The 18,943-nt window shown below is 36.7% G+C and overlaps 1 protein-coding gene across 4 annotated transcripts in view; it reads left to right on the forward strand.

Annotated features, from left to right (window-relative positions):
* The window catches only part of LOC122530115 (nucleolar protein 4-like), a 178,072-nt gene that overhangs the window by 126,200 nt on the left and 32,929 nt on the right, over positions 1 to 18,943 (forward strand). For 3 of the 4 annotated variants that reach the window (XM_043656787.1, XM_043656788.1, XM_043656789.1), the window contains exon 3: positions 5,770 to 6,003. The exons of the other annotated variant lie outside the window; for it this stretch is intronic. In XM_043656787.1, the coding sequence (XP_043512722.1) occupies positions 5,770 to 6,003 (234 nt within the window). The remainder of the gene's footprint in view (positions 1 to 5,769; positions 6,004 to 18,943) is intronic. 4 annotated transcript variants of the gene reach the window in all.

Raw genomic sequence — 18,943 nt, forward strand, 5'->3', positions numbered from 1 at the left:
TTCATCTTCTGACTCATCCAGTCACTGTTCATCACACGACGTTCAATAATTTGAACAATGCAGGTAACACTGCAGAATAGAGAAATCGTTCGTGGAACGTTTGCTATTTTCCTAAAATCTAGACTGCGTTCTCTAATTCTTTCCCATTAATGACAATTGTCTATCTTTAGGCTTTATCCTCGTGATCAATTGACTTGATCAGCTTGAAATTTTACAGATCTACAACGATTTGAAATATGTTGATAAACGGAAGTTTGCATTCTTCGTTACATTCCTGCAAGTTGGAGCATTTTTTTTTTCTAAAAGTTTGTTTATTTTCTTTAAATATTAGATACTCAGAAACTTTTAGAACATTAGAAACAATATTAGTTGAACGTAGATACTCAGCGGCTTTGTGCGACTACTCGGTTTCGTGACAGTCTTTCAATTGAAAAATGAAGTTCCTTTGCAACTGGAATTGTCTTCCAAACCATTGTCACGTACATGTCAAACGAGATTCAGCCTTTACACGCTATCGTGTACGAAATTCGTGTACTGAGACTCTCTTCAGGGTTCGTTAACCGTATTCGAACTTTACCACGGCGTTCTAACTTTTGCAGTGCCATACGCAAACCGGCGTGACGTACGCGACAATCAAAAAGATGATCAAATTACGGGAGAGGGTGTTAGAGCATTACGTGAACTTAGTGTTTATGTTAATAAACGCTCAGACTAATGTGCTTCGACGACGATAGATGAGGTGTAAAATTGATACTCTCTCTTTCTCTCTGCGATAGAAGATAATAGTTCTGCGTGATTGAATGAAATTACATTGGACGACGCTGCTTCTTCACCATTTCATTCATTGAATTCATTGAAAATTCATTCGTTAGAAATATAAATGATTAAGAAAGGATACGTGTAGATTTCATAATTTTTTTTTAAAAGCGACGTAAGCAGTAAATAAGATGATGAAAACAACTTGAGTTGATGCGAAATTTGCGTGCAACTTTCAAGGCTAATTTAATTCCGGTGAGAAAATTTTTATTGATTTGAAGATTAACTCGGAAAATTAACTCGTCAGAAGTGTAGAAAGTAGTTTATCACACATGCATCGAAGATAAGTTCTTTCAAAAGTTCTCAATTCATTTTTTAAAATAAAAAATTTACTGAAAAGTGGGGAATTTTAAACATGCCATCTCGTATTCTTACAGTTTCTTGAAATTTAAGAATTAATGATCGAATATCGATAATTCCTTTTGAAAATTTATCCTAAATGTACATACGTATACAATAAAGGATTTTGAAATTACGAATCTTTAAGTGGCATGTTCTTATATGAAATTTTCAAAATTCTGCTCAAAATTTCGTATCGTCTCATTTATTTCCAACGTTACTTTTAAAAATATCACGTATGAACAAATGTAATCGATAGAAAAGAAGAAAATAATAGCAGGCACTGTATTACAAGATGAAGTTAGAAATTTTTCCACACGTTGAAGAGAAGTTTGCCGATCGATCGATTTTATGCAATTTTATTTGGAGCATCGTTTGCGCATAATTGTATTCGATCACGTTTCTGCACACATTTCTCAATGATCTTTAACAGAAGGAGCGGGGAACGCCGAGAAGAGTGAGATTAATTGTATTTAATTTCATTTGACGTTGGTTAATTAAACGTAATTGCATTTGAAACATTTGCAAAGGTATTTTATTATAATTACAGGGCACGATGTATATTTAATACACGAAGTATGGATTTCCTGTTTAGTCAGTTTTGCACCGGTTAACGTGTTCGAGCTTAATCCGTTTAAACACAAAAGATATTACGTTTTATTCGTAGATATACATACATATCGATTTCATTTAAATATTTCCCATTTCGTTCTCAGAATGAAGCGATTTCACACCTAGATAAAGATAAACACGTCAAATTTCAAGAAATTTCCCAGAAACAATGATTGACCGAATGATTAAGATTCAGAAAAGAAGATAACGAGTAACAGAAGTCTTCGAGTAATCATGGTTACTCAAGTAATAAGTTTCATCCATTCATAAAATATTATATTCGTAATATTATTATTCTTCCATGGCATTAAACAATTTGAATTAATTGCATATTTAAAAATTCTTGTCTCTCAGAAAAATTTTACTTCTAATTAATTGATTTCTAATTAATTTTAATATTAAATTAAAACGTATATTTTATACGAAAAGAATCAGAACTATATGTATTTACGTAAAAATAAATTTCGAATTTCTTTCGAATCCAGAAGTTTATACTTCGCGCTGTGGAGATTTTTACGATGAAAATTCCTGACTTTACAAAAGATTTCAAATGAGAGAAGATTCGAATCAATCATCGAGGTTGGGCTGATCTGCAAATCATGGCAATCCCTAATTCATCGTTAAAATTCTGCCAAGGTTCATTGCTCAACACGTTCACTGCTCACAATCAGTATCTAAAACTCGACACGCGGATCGATTGTTAATGGGGGCTGAGCCATCGAAGCGCAGTAATTTCACGGTTGACTCGGCCTGGCTACGGCCAAAAATTCTCCAGCGAGAGAATCTCTCTCGATTTTCAACTTGTTGCGGGGCAACCTTGTCTTCGCGCGTATACGAGAATCTTCAGTCGTACGGGACGATAATTGAGGGATCGATAATTGAGCGTGTGCACGATCGAGACGGCCGCTCGTACTCATTGGGCATGAGGTTTTAATTGACACTCGACGAGCTCGCTGTCACACTTTTGCCATGTTCCTCTAGTGTTTCTCTTTCTCTGTCTGCAGCACACACGTGAAGGTTTAATATTTTTAAGACTCCTCGTCAGAAAAATTATCTAAGGCATTTCTTTATTTTCTTATTTTGTTTCACTTTTTCCTTTTTTTTTTTCTTTTAAAGAAATAGTGATTTTTTTATTTGGAAAAATATTTACGTATGTATATAATGAACTCTGGCCTTCGTGTTGATCCACCAATTTCATTTACTTTTAAATATAACATACTATAATATAATATACTATACTATACTATAATATAATATAATATAATATACTCACCGTCGGATTATTTTAACAGTTTTATGACATCATATGATTCACGATAAAACAATTAGTTTTTCAAAATTATATATTTATACATTTATATATTTAATTGATATTATGAATGAAACAACTATGCATATGATATATGAAATATCCAAAGTGTGACACTCGTTGTAATTAATTAATATTTAATGAGTGAAACTAATCTCTGCCATTTTCTTTAACTGCGTTCGTAGAAAATTTCAATTTACATGAAAATCTGCAGCTTAGTTACAAGTAGAGCATTTAATCATAAATAAAACTCTTTTGTAATAGTGAAGTGGTAAGCAGTCAAACTCAAATTTTCCGATTATATACAGTGATGGAGAGAAGAGAGAAAATACGCCATGTTTTTCGAAAACAGGATTGCAATGACAAATCGAAACAGATTACTATCATTAATATTGTAAAAAATGCAATATTCAACAGAGTATCAAGTTTTTCAACGTACCAATTGTAAATTGTTTTTAATTCAACGCTCTATATACGTAAAATTTCTTTTTAGATTAGACAATGTTTGAAGTTCACATTCAAGTTTTATTCTAAAGTCACTCATCTAAACTCTCGTATTAAAATTTCCCACGTTTCCCGTCCAAATATTCGAAATCACTGACAACCATCTGCGCGTACCAACCCGATTTCAATTAAAAAAAGAAGGAGAAAATAAAAAAAAAAAGAGAGAGAGAAAAGGGAGAAACAGAAAAGTCACGCGTGAAATTGTTCGGAATCGTACGCATTGTTACAGTACGCAAAAATATTCCACGAAACGGCCTGTTCGTCCAAACAGTACGCGCAATTCTTTGTTCAGAATTCAAAACGAACGTTCGCACATGTACGTACGTGTGTGTGTGTGTGTGTACCTGTTGACACGCGATCGAATGAAAATCCTGAAAACGCGGCAGCCGGTGCGCGATCGGTGACGAAACAGTTAACGTAGCTGCATTTTCGCGCGAATGAGCTGGAGAATTCGTCGAATGCCGGAGAATTTCGATGGTTGGACCTGTTGCATCGTGGAAACCGTTCGAATGGGGGATGGAGGGGGCGTCGATCGACCGAGAAACGAATCGACGTAGACGCCACTAAGGAATTCACGCGCGAGAAAAGACTCTGTCTGATGCTTAACACCTTCGTTTCTCATCGGATTCCCGTCACTTGACACATTTGTATTAATTGACGAGCAAAATTTCGCGAGTACGAGTCTTGCGAGATCGGTTAATCTTCCACACAACTATGAAACTAATATTTATTTCATCGGACGTTAGAACGAGCGGTACATATCTACATTTTCAACGTTTTGTTTATTTATTCTTATCTTTGCAAATGTATTTCTCAGCAACGTTTCTGCAAGGTGTTATGTTGCATCCAAGCATTGTTTATTTTATACGTTGAATGTTACAACGAGCACTGTGTTTGGGTATTTTGTATGCTTTTGCATATTATATTGTCGACAAATATACTATACACGATAACGTTTAATTTTCTTTTCAAAGTATATTACACTGTATTTTATCAACGATAGTGTCATTTAACGATCATTTGCATTTTTAGTTTCCAAAGATTTCTCGACGATCGACGAAATTTATGTTATTTGAATCGTCAGTCGGTGATAAGTACTTGTGCTACAAATTTATAAAAATCCGCAGCATTAGTTCATTATCGTGAAAAAGCAGTTTTTCTTCGAAGTTTGAGCACAAAATCGAAATTAAGTGGTTGAACGTTCGACGCATATTTCACGATACCACGAACAAGTAATTTATGTTAACGATAAGAAGTAATTTGTATTAATAATATAAATTTGAATAGAGATTGCGAAACAAATATTTCTAACAAGCACGCGCCACTGTCGATAGCCATTATCAAGAATACACGAAACGAAGGAGTTATCATTTTACGCGATCGTTAGCTCGGTTATTTTGAAAGTGATCCATTGAGAAGCTTCATTGCTGTTAAAATTTTTAATCTGGCTCTTTGAACAGTGTTGACCGTACGACAGATATTCTATCTATCTATTTGCAACGTTATCGTCCATTAATAAAAATACATGTTTACATCTAGAAAAGTATCCGTCATTTCATAATTACTTTTTTATTCATTCATAGTTGGTTTTATATAATTTTCTACAGATCGCCTTCTGTATTAAATCAACTGGCACATACGATTCTTATTCATTAATGAAAAACGTATATTAAAAGAATGTCTCATACACTCTCCAACTATATTTACTGCATAAGAGTTTTTATAAATTCTAAGTACGGATTAACTTACGTATGCGAGTAATCTTTAGATATTGTATATCGCGGCTCTCACAAATATTCCTTCATGAAAACCACCACAAAACGCTCCAGGAACAAATCATATTTTTCTCAAATCTCACTCGTAGATGAAGTCGTCGAGTGAAAGTCGCTGTAACATGCAAAATTCTCCAGCAACAAGCGTCGAACGATCGTAAAAAAAAAAAAAAAAAAAAAAATAAAAATAAAAAAAGAAAAGGAAACGTTCCACGATCTCGATCGCTCAAGCACAACCAAACGTCACGACCAAACCCACCCCATATATACATACATGTGTGTTGTACACGTAAGTCGCACAACCAGAAGCGATCGCGAATGAAATCTCTCCGACTCTCACCCCCGAAAAACTCATCGGCACCAAACTCACCGTGTTAATCATGCCCTGAAACCAATTGGCACTTTTAATTTCGGCAGGCGCGCTCATGAAAGACGCGGATAAGCTGAAGCTGATGCTGCTCGCGTGGAATTATAATCTTCAACAGCAGGCTCAGGCTCAGGCCCAGGCCCAGGCACAGGCACAGGCGGCCAACGCGGCCCTCTCGCCAAATAACTCCTCGACAACCACGGCCACCACCGTTGGCACACCTGTCACCAGCCAATCGGCCATTTCCACGGCAAACAACACCATTAACAACTCCACACTTACAGGTAAACACCTTATTTCATCGACCGCGAAACGATCGGCGAACCCACGTTTCTTTCCTCTCTTTTTTTCTTTTCTTTTCCTTCTTTCTCTCTCTCTCTCTCTTTTTCTTTTTTTTTTCATATTCATTTCGTTTGAAAGAGATCGCTCGTTGTTCCACGCTGAACGCGATCGCACGTGGATGAACAGAGTGATAAAACGGCGTGGTTTTTTTATTCCTTTTTATTCGAAGTTTCTCGAGAGACACCTCCCCTCCATTTTTTTTTCTTTTTGACCCTCTCGCTTTTCTTTGTCAGTTGGGAAATGTAATGGGGTCCGAGACTTTGATATAATGTGCGTTGTTTTCATTAGCATGAATAGAGGAAGTTGGTGTATACCGGGTATGGTACACGCTGTGTTTGATTGGTATTGCTAGTTGTTGTATATGTAAAATACTTTGTTTGGCTAGAGAGTAAAGGTCCCAAATTTCGCCCCCCTTTATCTAATTTCATCCCTAATCTCTCTGTTAGTAGCAATTGGAATTTATAGTAAAAAAACGGTGCAACAAGTGTGCTGGTAGTAAAAGTCAGATGAATTTGAATCCTTTAGGGTCCAGTCTCTGTAACTGTTTAGGCTTCTTTATACTTCTTTTTACTTTGTATTTTTCTTTTTTTTATTTCTCACGTTACGTATATTTTTTTTACAAATCTCAATCAATTATTTTAATTATTAATCTAATACTGTTTATTCAATTTAGTTCATTACTGTTTCAATATTATCAAAATTTGTTACTCGAGGTTAACAAATAGTACATTGTTTGAAATTGTATTTCTCAGCTTTTATCTTTATATTCTAAAGTTAAAAAATTAAATTACCAATTACAATTATTAAAAAGTTAAATTTGATCCTAGGATCAATATTAGAAACGTGTTTTCTTCCCCGTTTGAGTTTATAAACTATGAAGCAACAAGCAACAAAATTGAAAACACAACTGAAAGAAATGCATCATTCTACACGTATATCTTTTTATTCCTATTAAAAAACTGATTGCAAAGTTTCGTTTTCGTACTGAGCTTCGCGTCAATTTCTTTCAAAATCATGGAAAAAAAAGTCTGGTAAACGAAATTTGGGCACCTTACCATATGGAGTATCTTCTCCTTTGTCACTTTCTCTGTAAGTTTGATAACTGTTCGAGCCATAAATTACTTATTGAATGAATTAAGCGTCGAAATTCCAAAATTTTTTCTCAAAAAAAAAAAAAAAAAGAAAAATAGAAAAAAGCGTTATTATTCGATGAAAGCGAATATAAAGTCTGATTTCACTTGAAATAAGGCAGGACAAAACGGTTCTCGCGGCGCGTAGATCACGGAGACTTCAATGCTCGAGTTTTCGCGTCCTTCTGCGGCGGCCAGTGGATTGCAGGTTTCGCGCGGGGCCAAGGTGTACCGGCTATTTAGCTCGCGCGAGTTTTGTCGTCGCTGACATGACTAATGGATCGTCGGACCGTGACGGTGCCGCGGATGAAATTCAGACTACGACCTTCTTTGGCCCGCGAAACCGTGCCAAGTTTCGACGACACACCTCTATCTCTCTCTTTCTATTAATCACCCGTGATTTAACGCCGCTAATTAACTGTGCTTTCGTTTCCTCTTCTTTCCACCCACGTGTCGTACCGGTTAACGATGTTAATAAGCGACGAGGAAACTTTTTGTATTTCTTTTTTTTTTTTTTTTGTTTTTTACACATCGTTCTCGCTGTTACATAAAATCCTCTTGCGGTTTCAAACGGAACGGCGACGAAGATTTATCGTTTTTTTCTGGCGAATGGTAACGTTGCTCGTGACTTTGTACCTTTGGCTTTACGGTTGGTGGCGCGTTGAATGATGGATGCGTGGATCTTTGCGCGTTTGTGGGAAATTTAATTTGTACATATGGAACACGAGATGATAATAAGCGTGAAATATCCGAAATACAATGCTTGTTGTAACGTTATTGCGTTATAGTTGTACGTTGTGTAGGTGGGGGATTTAGAAATACGAAATTATACAAGACATTTAATACTTGATGTAGTTATAATTTTAATATGTAGCTGCTGCAACTTAAAATGTTGGATTTTCATGCAATCTCTGAGCGACTTAGTGACGCAAAAGTGCAAAACACAGAGTGCAAAGGTACGTCAATATTTAGTAGTGAAAATAAATTTCTGCTCAGTTCATAAAAATGTAAAATTTCATAATGGTTCGTAATCTGGTTACAATGGCTATGATAATACTTGTAATACGCAACACACGAAATACCCATAATAATTATAATATTTCACAATAGTTGAAAAGTTGCGATAACAAGTACAACAATTGCAACACGCGATAAAACATTAAAATTAACGAAACGTATCTTCTGTCGTCCAATGTTCCCTTTACAGAATATTCCCCTTTCTTGAAACTGTTTAAATGCGGCCGAAAAGAATCGCCAAGAACAAATCTTCGAACGTCAACTGAAATTCCCCATCGTTCGATCGTTTCGTTTCTAACTCTACGATGCAATAACCGCCCGACATCGATTGTCACTGAATAAAACGCGAGTCTTCGGGCGAGTTCAAAAAAGAAGAAAAAAAAAAAAAAAAAAAAAGAAAAAGAAAAAAAGGAATATCGACGAAGCACGCGCAAAGCAGAATGTGATGTTTACGCGGAAACGAATATATTTCTTTCAATTTGCTATCCGCGGCGTTTCGTACGAATCACGGCCGAGTGATTCGTAGTTCTGGCAAATCCCCTGGCGTCGTTCCGCGAGCAGGAACAAATCGCGGATTTCCGGGAAGGCAGCACAGCACTTGGAGGTGCCACAGGGAAAGCATCGTGGTGTATGTACGTGGGAGAGAATGCGTCGATCAGCCGTGGCCGTGGGGGGATTGAAATCGTTCATTCGAATATTTTCGCGCTGGGGAATCGTCTCCGGTGCTGCTTTATCGTACGACCGGATCGCTCGATTAATAACTACGGGCGTGTGTTGCCAAGAATCGTAGGATTACGAGAATCGATACGTGTGCATTGAATTTTCGGTGTTCTAGGAAGAAGAACAGTGGAGGAATGAAATTTCATTGCTGGTCAAATGATTGGCGTACATATATTTGGACAGGCATGGATTCTATTTTAATGATCTCAACGATACTTCGTAGTAAATGTATATTCAATTAATTATAACGAGCACATTAATTGCGACGGGAGCGTGGTTTCTTAATTAAAACCTCGCGTATTAAGCCTCTGTAACAATATTATCGTTCAAATCAGGCAACACGAAATTACGACCTTCTAAATTCTTTTATTTAATAAATCGCGGATTCTTGTGCAGAATCATATTTTCGTATAAATCTAGACCTATTGAATATTTTGAATATTTTTATATAGGGTTTGTTTCATTAAATCGACTTCTGATTGATGTTGGATATAATATACTAATACTGATACACTGGATATAATTATTATATACTAATATACTACATACTATATACTAGTACACAGTATTATTTACTTATTACTATATACTAATATACTAGTACACAGTACTATACTTATTAGTACACAGTACTTACTTATTACTATATACTAATATACTACATACTATATACTAGTACTACTATATACTAATATTGATACACTGGATATAATTACTATATATTAATATACTAGATACTATATACTAGTACACAGTTTGAGATTTTGGGATTTTTAATTTGTACGTTATTCTTTTTATTATTAATCTCTGTCAGAAAGTGTATAAAGTCTCAGAGGCTCAAAATTTTAGTAGTTTCTAATGCAACAATAAAAAATATTGAAAATTATAACAATACCGTGTCATATATATCATAATAATACTACATTGTACACACTTGTATACAATATAATTATAATGTAGTTACACAACACAACTGTAACATAATGTACTTTAATATAAATTAGACAACTATTATAAACTATAAATTACAAATAATATACTATATAAAATAATTTACCATGAATTACAAATATTATAAGTAAGAAAATGTCTTCTCTCATCGTTCAGTTTCTCGTGTGCAAAAATTACAACTATTATCAAGCATCATAATGGGCGCTGTATCTTGAATATTTCATACGTTTTCGCATGCTTCGCGTGCATCACGTGTGTTTTTACGGTCTCCCCAGAAACACGTAAAAATCCCGAATAATAACAACGTTCCGAGAGCAGCGCTGCTCCCTGGCCAATTTCGTCGCAAGGTTACGGATAAACTCACGTTTATGAACGGAAGCAAATTCCAAATGCAAATACTACAAGCACGTGTGTTTATTTAAATGGCCAGAGCTGCTCAGTGTATATCAGTTATTTTCAAGCAGCTCGGCTAGGTGAGCAACTATTTCTTATCTCTCCATTCAAGGTGGCGAGCATATCGATACACACAAGCGTACAAAGTACAAGCGTTTAAAGCCACTCGGGTACACGAGTACGTGCGTGATCTTATCATATCGGACATCGGATACCCCGCGATTTCTTTCTCGCGAGAATGAATCGATTCAGGCATATACGTATGCACGTATGTATATACACGCGCGGCTGCCTGGCAAACGCTAGCTCTTTCGCCGTCGTCGAATTAGACATTGAACTCCAAAGCGGGCCCCCTTTCTCTTTTGCTCGTCGCGTCGATTTGAATCAATGAACGCATTCAATTCAACGCGTTGATCGTCGAGATTAATAGATCGAAGGATCTCCTTGCGCCGATTGCCCGTTTAGATAAGCGGCCGTGCGTATGATAACGCGCAAAAACTTTAGCGCGGCCGAATGAAACGCACGTTAGACAGCGAGACGATGAATCTCATTTTCATTCCGACAGCTAATTTGTGAACACGCATTGAGATTAATCGTAGGCGCAACGATCTTTATTCAATTTTTTATTAGCGAATCAAGCTGTTAATGATTCTTTCTAGTTTTATCAGATTTGAATACCTTAGGTTTCATTATTTTTAGTAGATGAAAGGAATTTTTGTAATAGACGTAAATTTATTAAATGTGTAAAAATCCATGGTTCAACGAGCAAATTTCCATGCACTTGGACTGAGAAAGTAAAGTTATTGGTAATTATTAATAAAAGCAATAGAATCTTCTGAATATATATAAATATAGAAATGCAGCAGAACTTCGCTTTTATTATGGGACAAATAGTTGATAAAATCCAAGTTAAGGATCTGCCCAGTTTATTAGTTTACTTTTTCCTCAAATAATATGAGTTTCACAGCAGCAACATTTCACTTTGTCGTAAATTTCATACAAATAAACGGAAGTTTAGTCCTAAAGAACTCGAGCACTCTCAAGTAAGCGACTACGTGTCTCTCAAATCGTTCCCACTGACTTGAAACCGTCTCAAACCACTGGAAACGAAAGTGATCAGAAACTTGTATCTCGAACAATTAAAAATTGAAATTATCGCCAGCAGACTCGTATAGCGAGAGGGTTAAATCACGAGGACACCGCCTCCCCCCCCCCCCTCCCACTCCCGAGAGATTCCTTTCTCCAACTAAGTGTCCCTCCTGTTCAACTGTAACCATCTCGGATCATTGAAAATGAAAATGATCGTAGACGCGTAGATGCGTTGGCCGTTCCCAAGCAAGCGGGCTCGCAGCGAAAGGGTTAAATCACGAGGATATCCACACACATACACAACACCCCCTCCCGAGAGATCGAGAGACAGCCCGTTTCCTTTCTCCTTTTTCGTCGGTGGAGCGGTTCAGTTAGGCGAGGTTGCGGAAGGATAATTCACCGTTGCCCTCTGTCCCCTATACTCCTCTTCTACAGGCCCGTGTGATCCTGTGGCTCGGCGGCGACGGCCGTTTCGCGAAACTGGTTTCGAACCGGGGCCTCCGCATCTCGGACGTCGGTCATTGCGTAATGAACCAGGCCCGACGAAGACGCGATGGTACTCGGAGGATCGTTCCAACGCTTCCTCCCCTCCCGCGTCCCTCCTTCCATACTCTTGGCCGGCGGCGATGGCTAGGGATGGGATCAAACCCAACACACGTACTCACGAATCCGGGACGCGAGTTCGATATCGAAGGTATTGCTATTTTCGAGAGTATAAACTCGTTGCGACGACTCCCGGTACTCCGTTTTGCGTTGTTCTTCGGACAGTGGAACCACGGTGTCGTCTGCAGTTAAAGACGAACGCGGTCATTCTGTAGAAATGTTCGTTCAGGCGAATAAACGATTTTCGAAATCTGTCTGTCGAGGTTAAGCGAGTAAAGTCTCGAGCGCCGGCAACTGATTGCGGACCATAACGAGTGGCCGAGCCGTTGTGCAAGAATTCGTCTCGCTTTCTTTTCGAACTTGCCGGCACGACATCTGGCTGGATGAGAAATGATTAAGAAGTATTGAATTTACTTGCTTTGCCTGGATGATGATTCGAATGTAACTTGAAACTGAGAATATATTGCAATTTTTTTGGGAATGAAAGATTCTCTCGACGTGCGTGGTATTCGAGTCTTGAAAATTGAGAATTCTTTCTTTTTCTTGAATCTAGACGACTCGAAGAAGAAATCTAAAGGTCGGACATGCAGGTGACGTCACTGGTACTATGTACGCGATTCGTTCAAAAGTGAGATCCGTCTTTTTCTTTTCAATTCTCACGTACGTGCAAATAAATGTGGAATTTCGTATGAGCGTCGAACGTCTACACCTCTGAACGAAGAAGCGTGTTTGAACTAACGTTCACGTTCAAAATCTTTGTCACATTAAAAATCCAGTCCAGTTCAATCTGTCGAGATTCTCACACTGTTTTCTAATGTTGTCTTCTTTAACTAATTATTAGGTTAAATTGCAGTAAACCAAATGTGCACGCCCGTCTGTCGACAATAGTCAAATCTCTACTTAGAAAATCGAATTGTTTTCATTCCCGCAACGTTAGAGAGGCGTTTCGAGATTCGAATCTGCTTGTGCGGTGCTCGATCCCATCTCTAGCGATGACCAAGCGTTTGGAGTCTACGTTTCATGCGGGACCGCTCGCTCGCTCGCTCGCTCGTTCTCCTGTCCCCGGACGAGCGTTTCGCAAATCGATTTCGCGATAAACACGCGCGGCCGCCGCTTTACGATCGCCGCGGAAAATTTGCTGGGAAAATGGCGGACGATATTTTATACCGGTTTACTGGTGTTCCGCCCCGTTCCACCGGCTCTCTCCCCATCCAGACCCGGTCTCGTCCACGCCGGTTTCAGCCTCTGCCCCCGCTTCGCTTCGCCTCGCCTCGCCTCGCCTCGTCTCGCCTCGCTGCGCGCAGGGTGTGTTAATTGAAATGTTTATCGTGCTTTGGGATTTCGCAGGGTTTCGAGCCTCGTTTGAATTTTCGAGTTTCCGTGATTGCGATTTTGGAACATTTTTATTTTTTATTTTTTATTTTTTTTGGGCGAGAAGAAATGAGAAGCACGGACGAAGATGACTAGTAACGGAACAGAAGATCATGTGTAACGTTATTTTGGTATATTGTGTCACTATATTGTAGTATTGTAAGTATCATAGATCGTTGTTAAGTTATAGTCTGTAAAAAAAGGCAGAGTCGAGCGAATTGTTCGAAAAAAAAACAGTTTATTTGAGTTGTGACTGCATTGTTCATTATCTCGTTTAATCACCAGAATTGTTATAAATAAATATTTATTTAATCTCTACAATATAAAGTATATAGTAAATATTTATTTAATATAAAGTAAATATTTATTTATTATCTACAATATAAAGTATATTAAATACATATATTGAGTCATTTCTTGTTTCAAGCGACAGCTTCTGAGTTCCCAAAAAATATTTGAACCCCTGGTCAAAAATTTCGATGACAAAATCGAAAGCGAAAAATGAAAATTTTACAGAATTTTTCACACGAACGTAACACAATGGAAGCAGTATACACATATTATAACGTAACGAGGCAATTCTAGCTTAGTTAATTTAGGTTATTAAAAACAATGAAAATGACGTCTGCGTGGTGGATATTCAACATTATAGCTGCGGCAGAGTACAGGAAGGGAAGAGAAAGGAATTTCAATTGAAATGAAGCTTTTCTCTTTTTTTTTTTATCGAAAATTAATTTTTAAACAGAACATTTTGAATCGTCGCACGAAAATGGAAAAATGAGAATTTCACACCTGGCGGAACTTGAAAAGATCATTGCAACGAGTTGAAAATCCTTTAGATGGGGATTCAATTCATGTAACACAGATTCAATTCATGCCCTATCACAATACGAATTTTTACTCTTTGAAACGACGAAATGTATGAAAAAAAAAAAAAAAAAACGTAGAGATTCTAATACAATTTCGTGGATTTATAAACCACAATAGTCACCAGTTTATGAACATTCAATTTCTCTATATGAATGAAGCCATTAGCAAGCAGAATAGAATTCAAGAACGGTAGCTAAAGAGGCGAATCATTCTTTTTCCCTTAATTAAAAAAAAAAAAAAAAAAAATTCTGACGAACAACGATATATCTTCCAAGAAAGCGCCTCTCGTAAGACGTCGGAGGAACAACTCGGAGAAAACAACGAATAAATCTTCGTCCCGTCATCGTGCGGCTATCGCGATTTTTAATCAGTTAATATACACTCCTTAGGATGCTCAAGTTGTGCCTTAACGGTAAAGAATCTTTCCCCGACGTTGTTTACCAGAGGAAACGCGTATCCAGAGGCACGATAGATGCCTGATGTCGTGCAACGATCAAGCTGGATTTCGCTTAATAAAATGAACTCGGGTGTTTATTCATTTGATTCAAATAAATATTTTCATGCACGTGAGGAAGCAAGCGTCGAGGTGAGAAACTAGAAGTTGTCGAAGATACTGTTAAATCGATGCAATAAATTATATAATTTATGCGAAAATTAATTTCAGACCTTCGGGGGATAAATGTTCTGTTTTTTTTTTTTTTTTTTTTTCGTAAAAATAGTAGCATTCTTCAAAAATTTTTATGTAATATGAGGTACAGTGAGAGACAAAAGTATTGAGATATTATTGACATATTATTTCTATAGTTTCCATATTAATTGTTAAAGAAAAGTTAAAGAAGGTATTATTGCTGTATTATTAAATATTTTGTCAATTTTCCATAAGAAACAAAACCATTTTCAACCAAATGCGTCAAAACAGGCCCGAGTGGAAGAAAAAAATTTTCTTTTCTCTTTTCAATGTGTCGACCTCTTATATCATCGAATCAGAAATAAACTAATTGTATGAATATTCTTGTCTCTCAACACACATACACAGATAAATATAAAGAATCCGTACAGAGTTTCGAAAAAGATTCTTCCAGTTGAAAAAAAGTATTGCCAAATTAAAAACGCGAAACACCCAGGAAAAAAATATTCAGAATTCGAGAAACGTGGCTGCGCACCATTGATGTGTGAACCTAACTCCCCTTAACGAAACGTCCCTCATAAATCGCCGAAAATGCTTGCCACCGAAGGTGGTGGCCATCCGTACGAAGCAATCCCGCGTTCTTTCGCGTGCTTCCTCGATCCCAAAGAATTTTATTAATGTCCCGGGAAAATGAATTCCCGCGAAACGTTTGCCTGCCAACGCGAACTCCGGGACCGAGGGAAAAGGAACAAAAGTCCCGGCGCGGTATCAGGAATCTCGTCGAGGAGGCGTTGGGAGGGCACGCGGATTGTTCCATCATCCTCGCAAATGTCGCTGATCATTAAGGGAAGGTTCGCCCTTTCTTTCTTCTCAGCTATTTTTCTCTCACTTTTTTCCCCCTTTTTTCCTCATATTTTTAATATTTTATAGCGAATATCTTTTTTTCCTTATATTTTTAACATTTATAGCGAATATCTTTTTTTGCTTATATTTGTAACATTTATGGCGAATATCTTTTTTTGCTTATATTTTTAACATTTATAGCGAATATTTTTTTTTTTTTTGCTTATATTTTTAACATTTATAGCGAATATCTTTTTTTCTTTATATTTTTGACATTTATAGCGAATATCTTTTTTTCCTTATATTTTTAACATTTATAGCGAATGTCTTTTCTTGCTTATATTTTTAACATTTATGGCGAATATCTTTTTTTCTTTATATTTTTAATATTTATAGCGAATATCTTTTGTTTCCTTATATTTTTAACATTTAGAACGGATATCTTTTTTCCTTATATTTTTAATATTTATAGCGAATAACTTTCTTCCTTATATTTTTAACATTTATAGCGAATATCTTTTTTCCTTATATTTTTAATATTTATAGCAAATACCTTTTTTCCTTATATTTTTAACATTTATAGCGAATATCTTTTCTTGCTTATATTTTTAACATTTATAGCGAATATCTTTTTTTCCTTATATTTTTAACATTTATAGCGTGTAAAATTTTTCTTTGTACAGATGATATTTTGCTGACAGATAATATGTGGTTATTCTGGCATGAATCAATTAGTATTAGTAGCGTACGCTTCTTCGTCGATTTTTACGCCGATTACTGTTTTCCTCAGCCACCTCGTGCCGCTAAGATTACTGTTTTGGACGTACACTAAAATGATCGAAGCACTAATTAGAGAATTAATTAAAGAAAATTAGTGTTGTTGATAGACGTGTAACTATGCTTTCCACACATTCGTTGCTTTATTGTTGCTTGTAGCAAGCAATAAACATAAAATCACCTTTTGGTGTCTGCGTTTTTGAAATTGAAAGGCTCTCACTTTGATGCTTCGTGAGTTAAAACACTTTGTAGATACTTCAATCACCTTTCTACTGCATTTAAGTATTTAAATATCCGTGAAACAAAAACGTCTGACTAAGACACTGTTATTTATTCAGGACATTATCACATTGTTATTGTTGCAACGAAACTTCTTAATCCTGCCAATTGTTGTGTTTCTTTCAACGAGTTAGACAACGCGTAAGTAACGAATAAATGAAGAAATAAATTTTTGCACGAGGGTGATGAAAATTCTTTTCGCCGGACGATCAGAAGCCCCAGATAGCGATGGCGCGTTTGCGAAACAGAAAGTCCGCTCGCTGTATATATATATTTTCCCCGGCCGATCTTTTCAACGTGATCGCGGCGCGGAATAGGCCGGGGGCCTTTATCGGGAAATCGATTTTGCGAAACGCTCGTAGGCGAGCAGACGCTGGTCAGAAACACGGCCGCTCGTGACAAAGGATAGTCAGGTCTGTTATGTAAATTCATTAATCGGCGAAAGAAATCTGCCTCCGTGGCGTGTGTACACGTGTGTGGTTTTCTTTGGTTTGTCTCCGTGGGAATAAAGACACGTACGTTCGCACGCATTTCGAACGGGTGTGAAGTTCGCGGCCGATAATTGTTCACGAAAATACTCAAACAGTTGCGAGCAATTATTTGTGTTTCTTTAGTTTCAGTTTTAGTTAATATTTGTGGTAAGTTTGAAAATTGTATTGTAGAAGTTGGAAGGCGTTTGATACAAATATAGTCCCTCACGAAAGCATAAATGTATCATGTTATGTAAAATATATTTCACTGGTATTGTAATGAGACATGATTTTCACGGTTGTACTAGTCAAGTTAATTTGAAATAAATTATGATACATTTTTAGTATGAATTTCGTATTGACATACGCATAAAATATAAACACATAAGATATGTACGATATCTAAATATATAATTCCATAATAAATAAAATAAATATGTAAACGTGATAAATTTTCTACAGATTCATATATTTATACGTATATAAATGCAATAATAATAAAATACGCGCGCAAGTTCTCGTACAGTAGGCGGTCGAATACTTTCACGAGCCAATGTGCAGCCATTCCAATTTTGTATTTATACTACTTGCGAAGGTAGAATAAACGTAGAATTAAACATCGAATTTACGTGTGTACATGGTCCTCTATACTCTTTCAAGATACACCCCAGTGCAAAGTCGTTTCTCCGCACCTTCTCCACGCGGTTTTTCATCTTCCAAGGGGAATATCGAAATTTCAAATCTCGCCTCTTTCGCAAAAGCGATGGTCGACATCGTGATAAAGAATCTTCTCGTAAATGGACGGTGGTATTTACAAAAGCGAAGGAACGTCCTGCTGTGGTCTCCGGTGATTTTCTCGTATGGTTATTAGCTCGGTTGCCACGGGATACTTTCTTTCTCTCGTCATGGCCGTACGTGTCGCCAGGCGATTTTCGGATAACGCGGATCTTGATAAGTCCCGGCGTCGGCGAATCTGTTCGTATTTGCGTTTACTACCAGCCTCCGCGGTATTACGTGGACGCTGTGTGCACACATAGATAGACGAGTGTCGGAACAGTATTACGTTATACTTTTCGTTAGACGATTCGAAGAATCTTTACGGGAAAATTAACGTGCAGAAGTTGCGAGAAACGTTGGAATAGCTTCTCTTTTTTCTAAGATAAAAATTGTTTCTTTTTTTTTTTCTTCTTGTTTTTAACAAGTTCGTATAAATTTAATTCGATACTCTTCAAGTTCGCTTGGAAAATTCTGGATAATAATTCGAATAATAATTAAGAGTTATAATCATTGTTATGGCAATAAATAATATTTAAAAGGAGACAACGAGACAAGAAGAAACTGTGACGAATAATTACAATGGAAAATGAATCTTATAATACTATGGTACATTCTATCCCAAGGTAGAAAAATAACTATATGTGAATCGTCTATTCGCTCCTGAAAGAAATTATTATAATTACGTGTTGCGATATGGTATTAAGAGAAAGTGAAAATCCTGACGTATCGTTAAACGCTCATTAAAATATCCATCCAACACCTAGGTAAGTTAAAAATTGAATCAAACGTCCATCACTGTTTGCAGCACGGCAACCGATGCAAACATATCGGAATAAGATATGAAAATGATATTACGATTACGTACTGTCAGAGAAAGCGTTGCTAGAACTACTTTGTATGCAGCACTTATTCGATGGTTCACAGATTATAAGATAGTTCTCAGTGTAATGTGTATTTATTCAAG

The sequence above is a fragment of the Frieseomelitta varia genome, unplaced genomic scaffold (assembly GCF_011392965.1).
Source record: "Frieseomelitta varia isolate USP_RPSP 00005682 unplaced genomic scaffold, Fvar_1.2 scaffold_328, whole genome shotgun sequence".
NCBI lineage: Eukaryota > Metazoa > Arthropoda > Insecta > Hymenoptera > Apidae > Frieseomelitta > Frieseomelitta varia.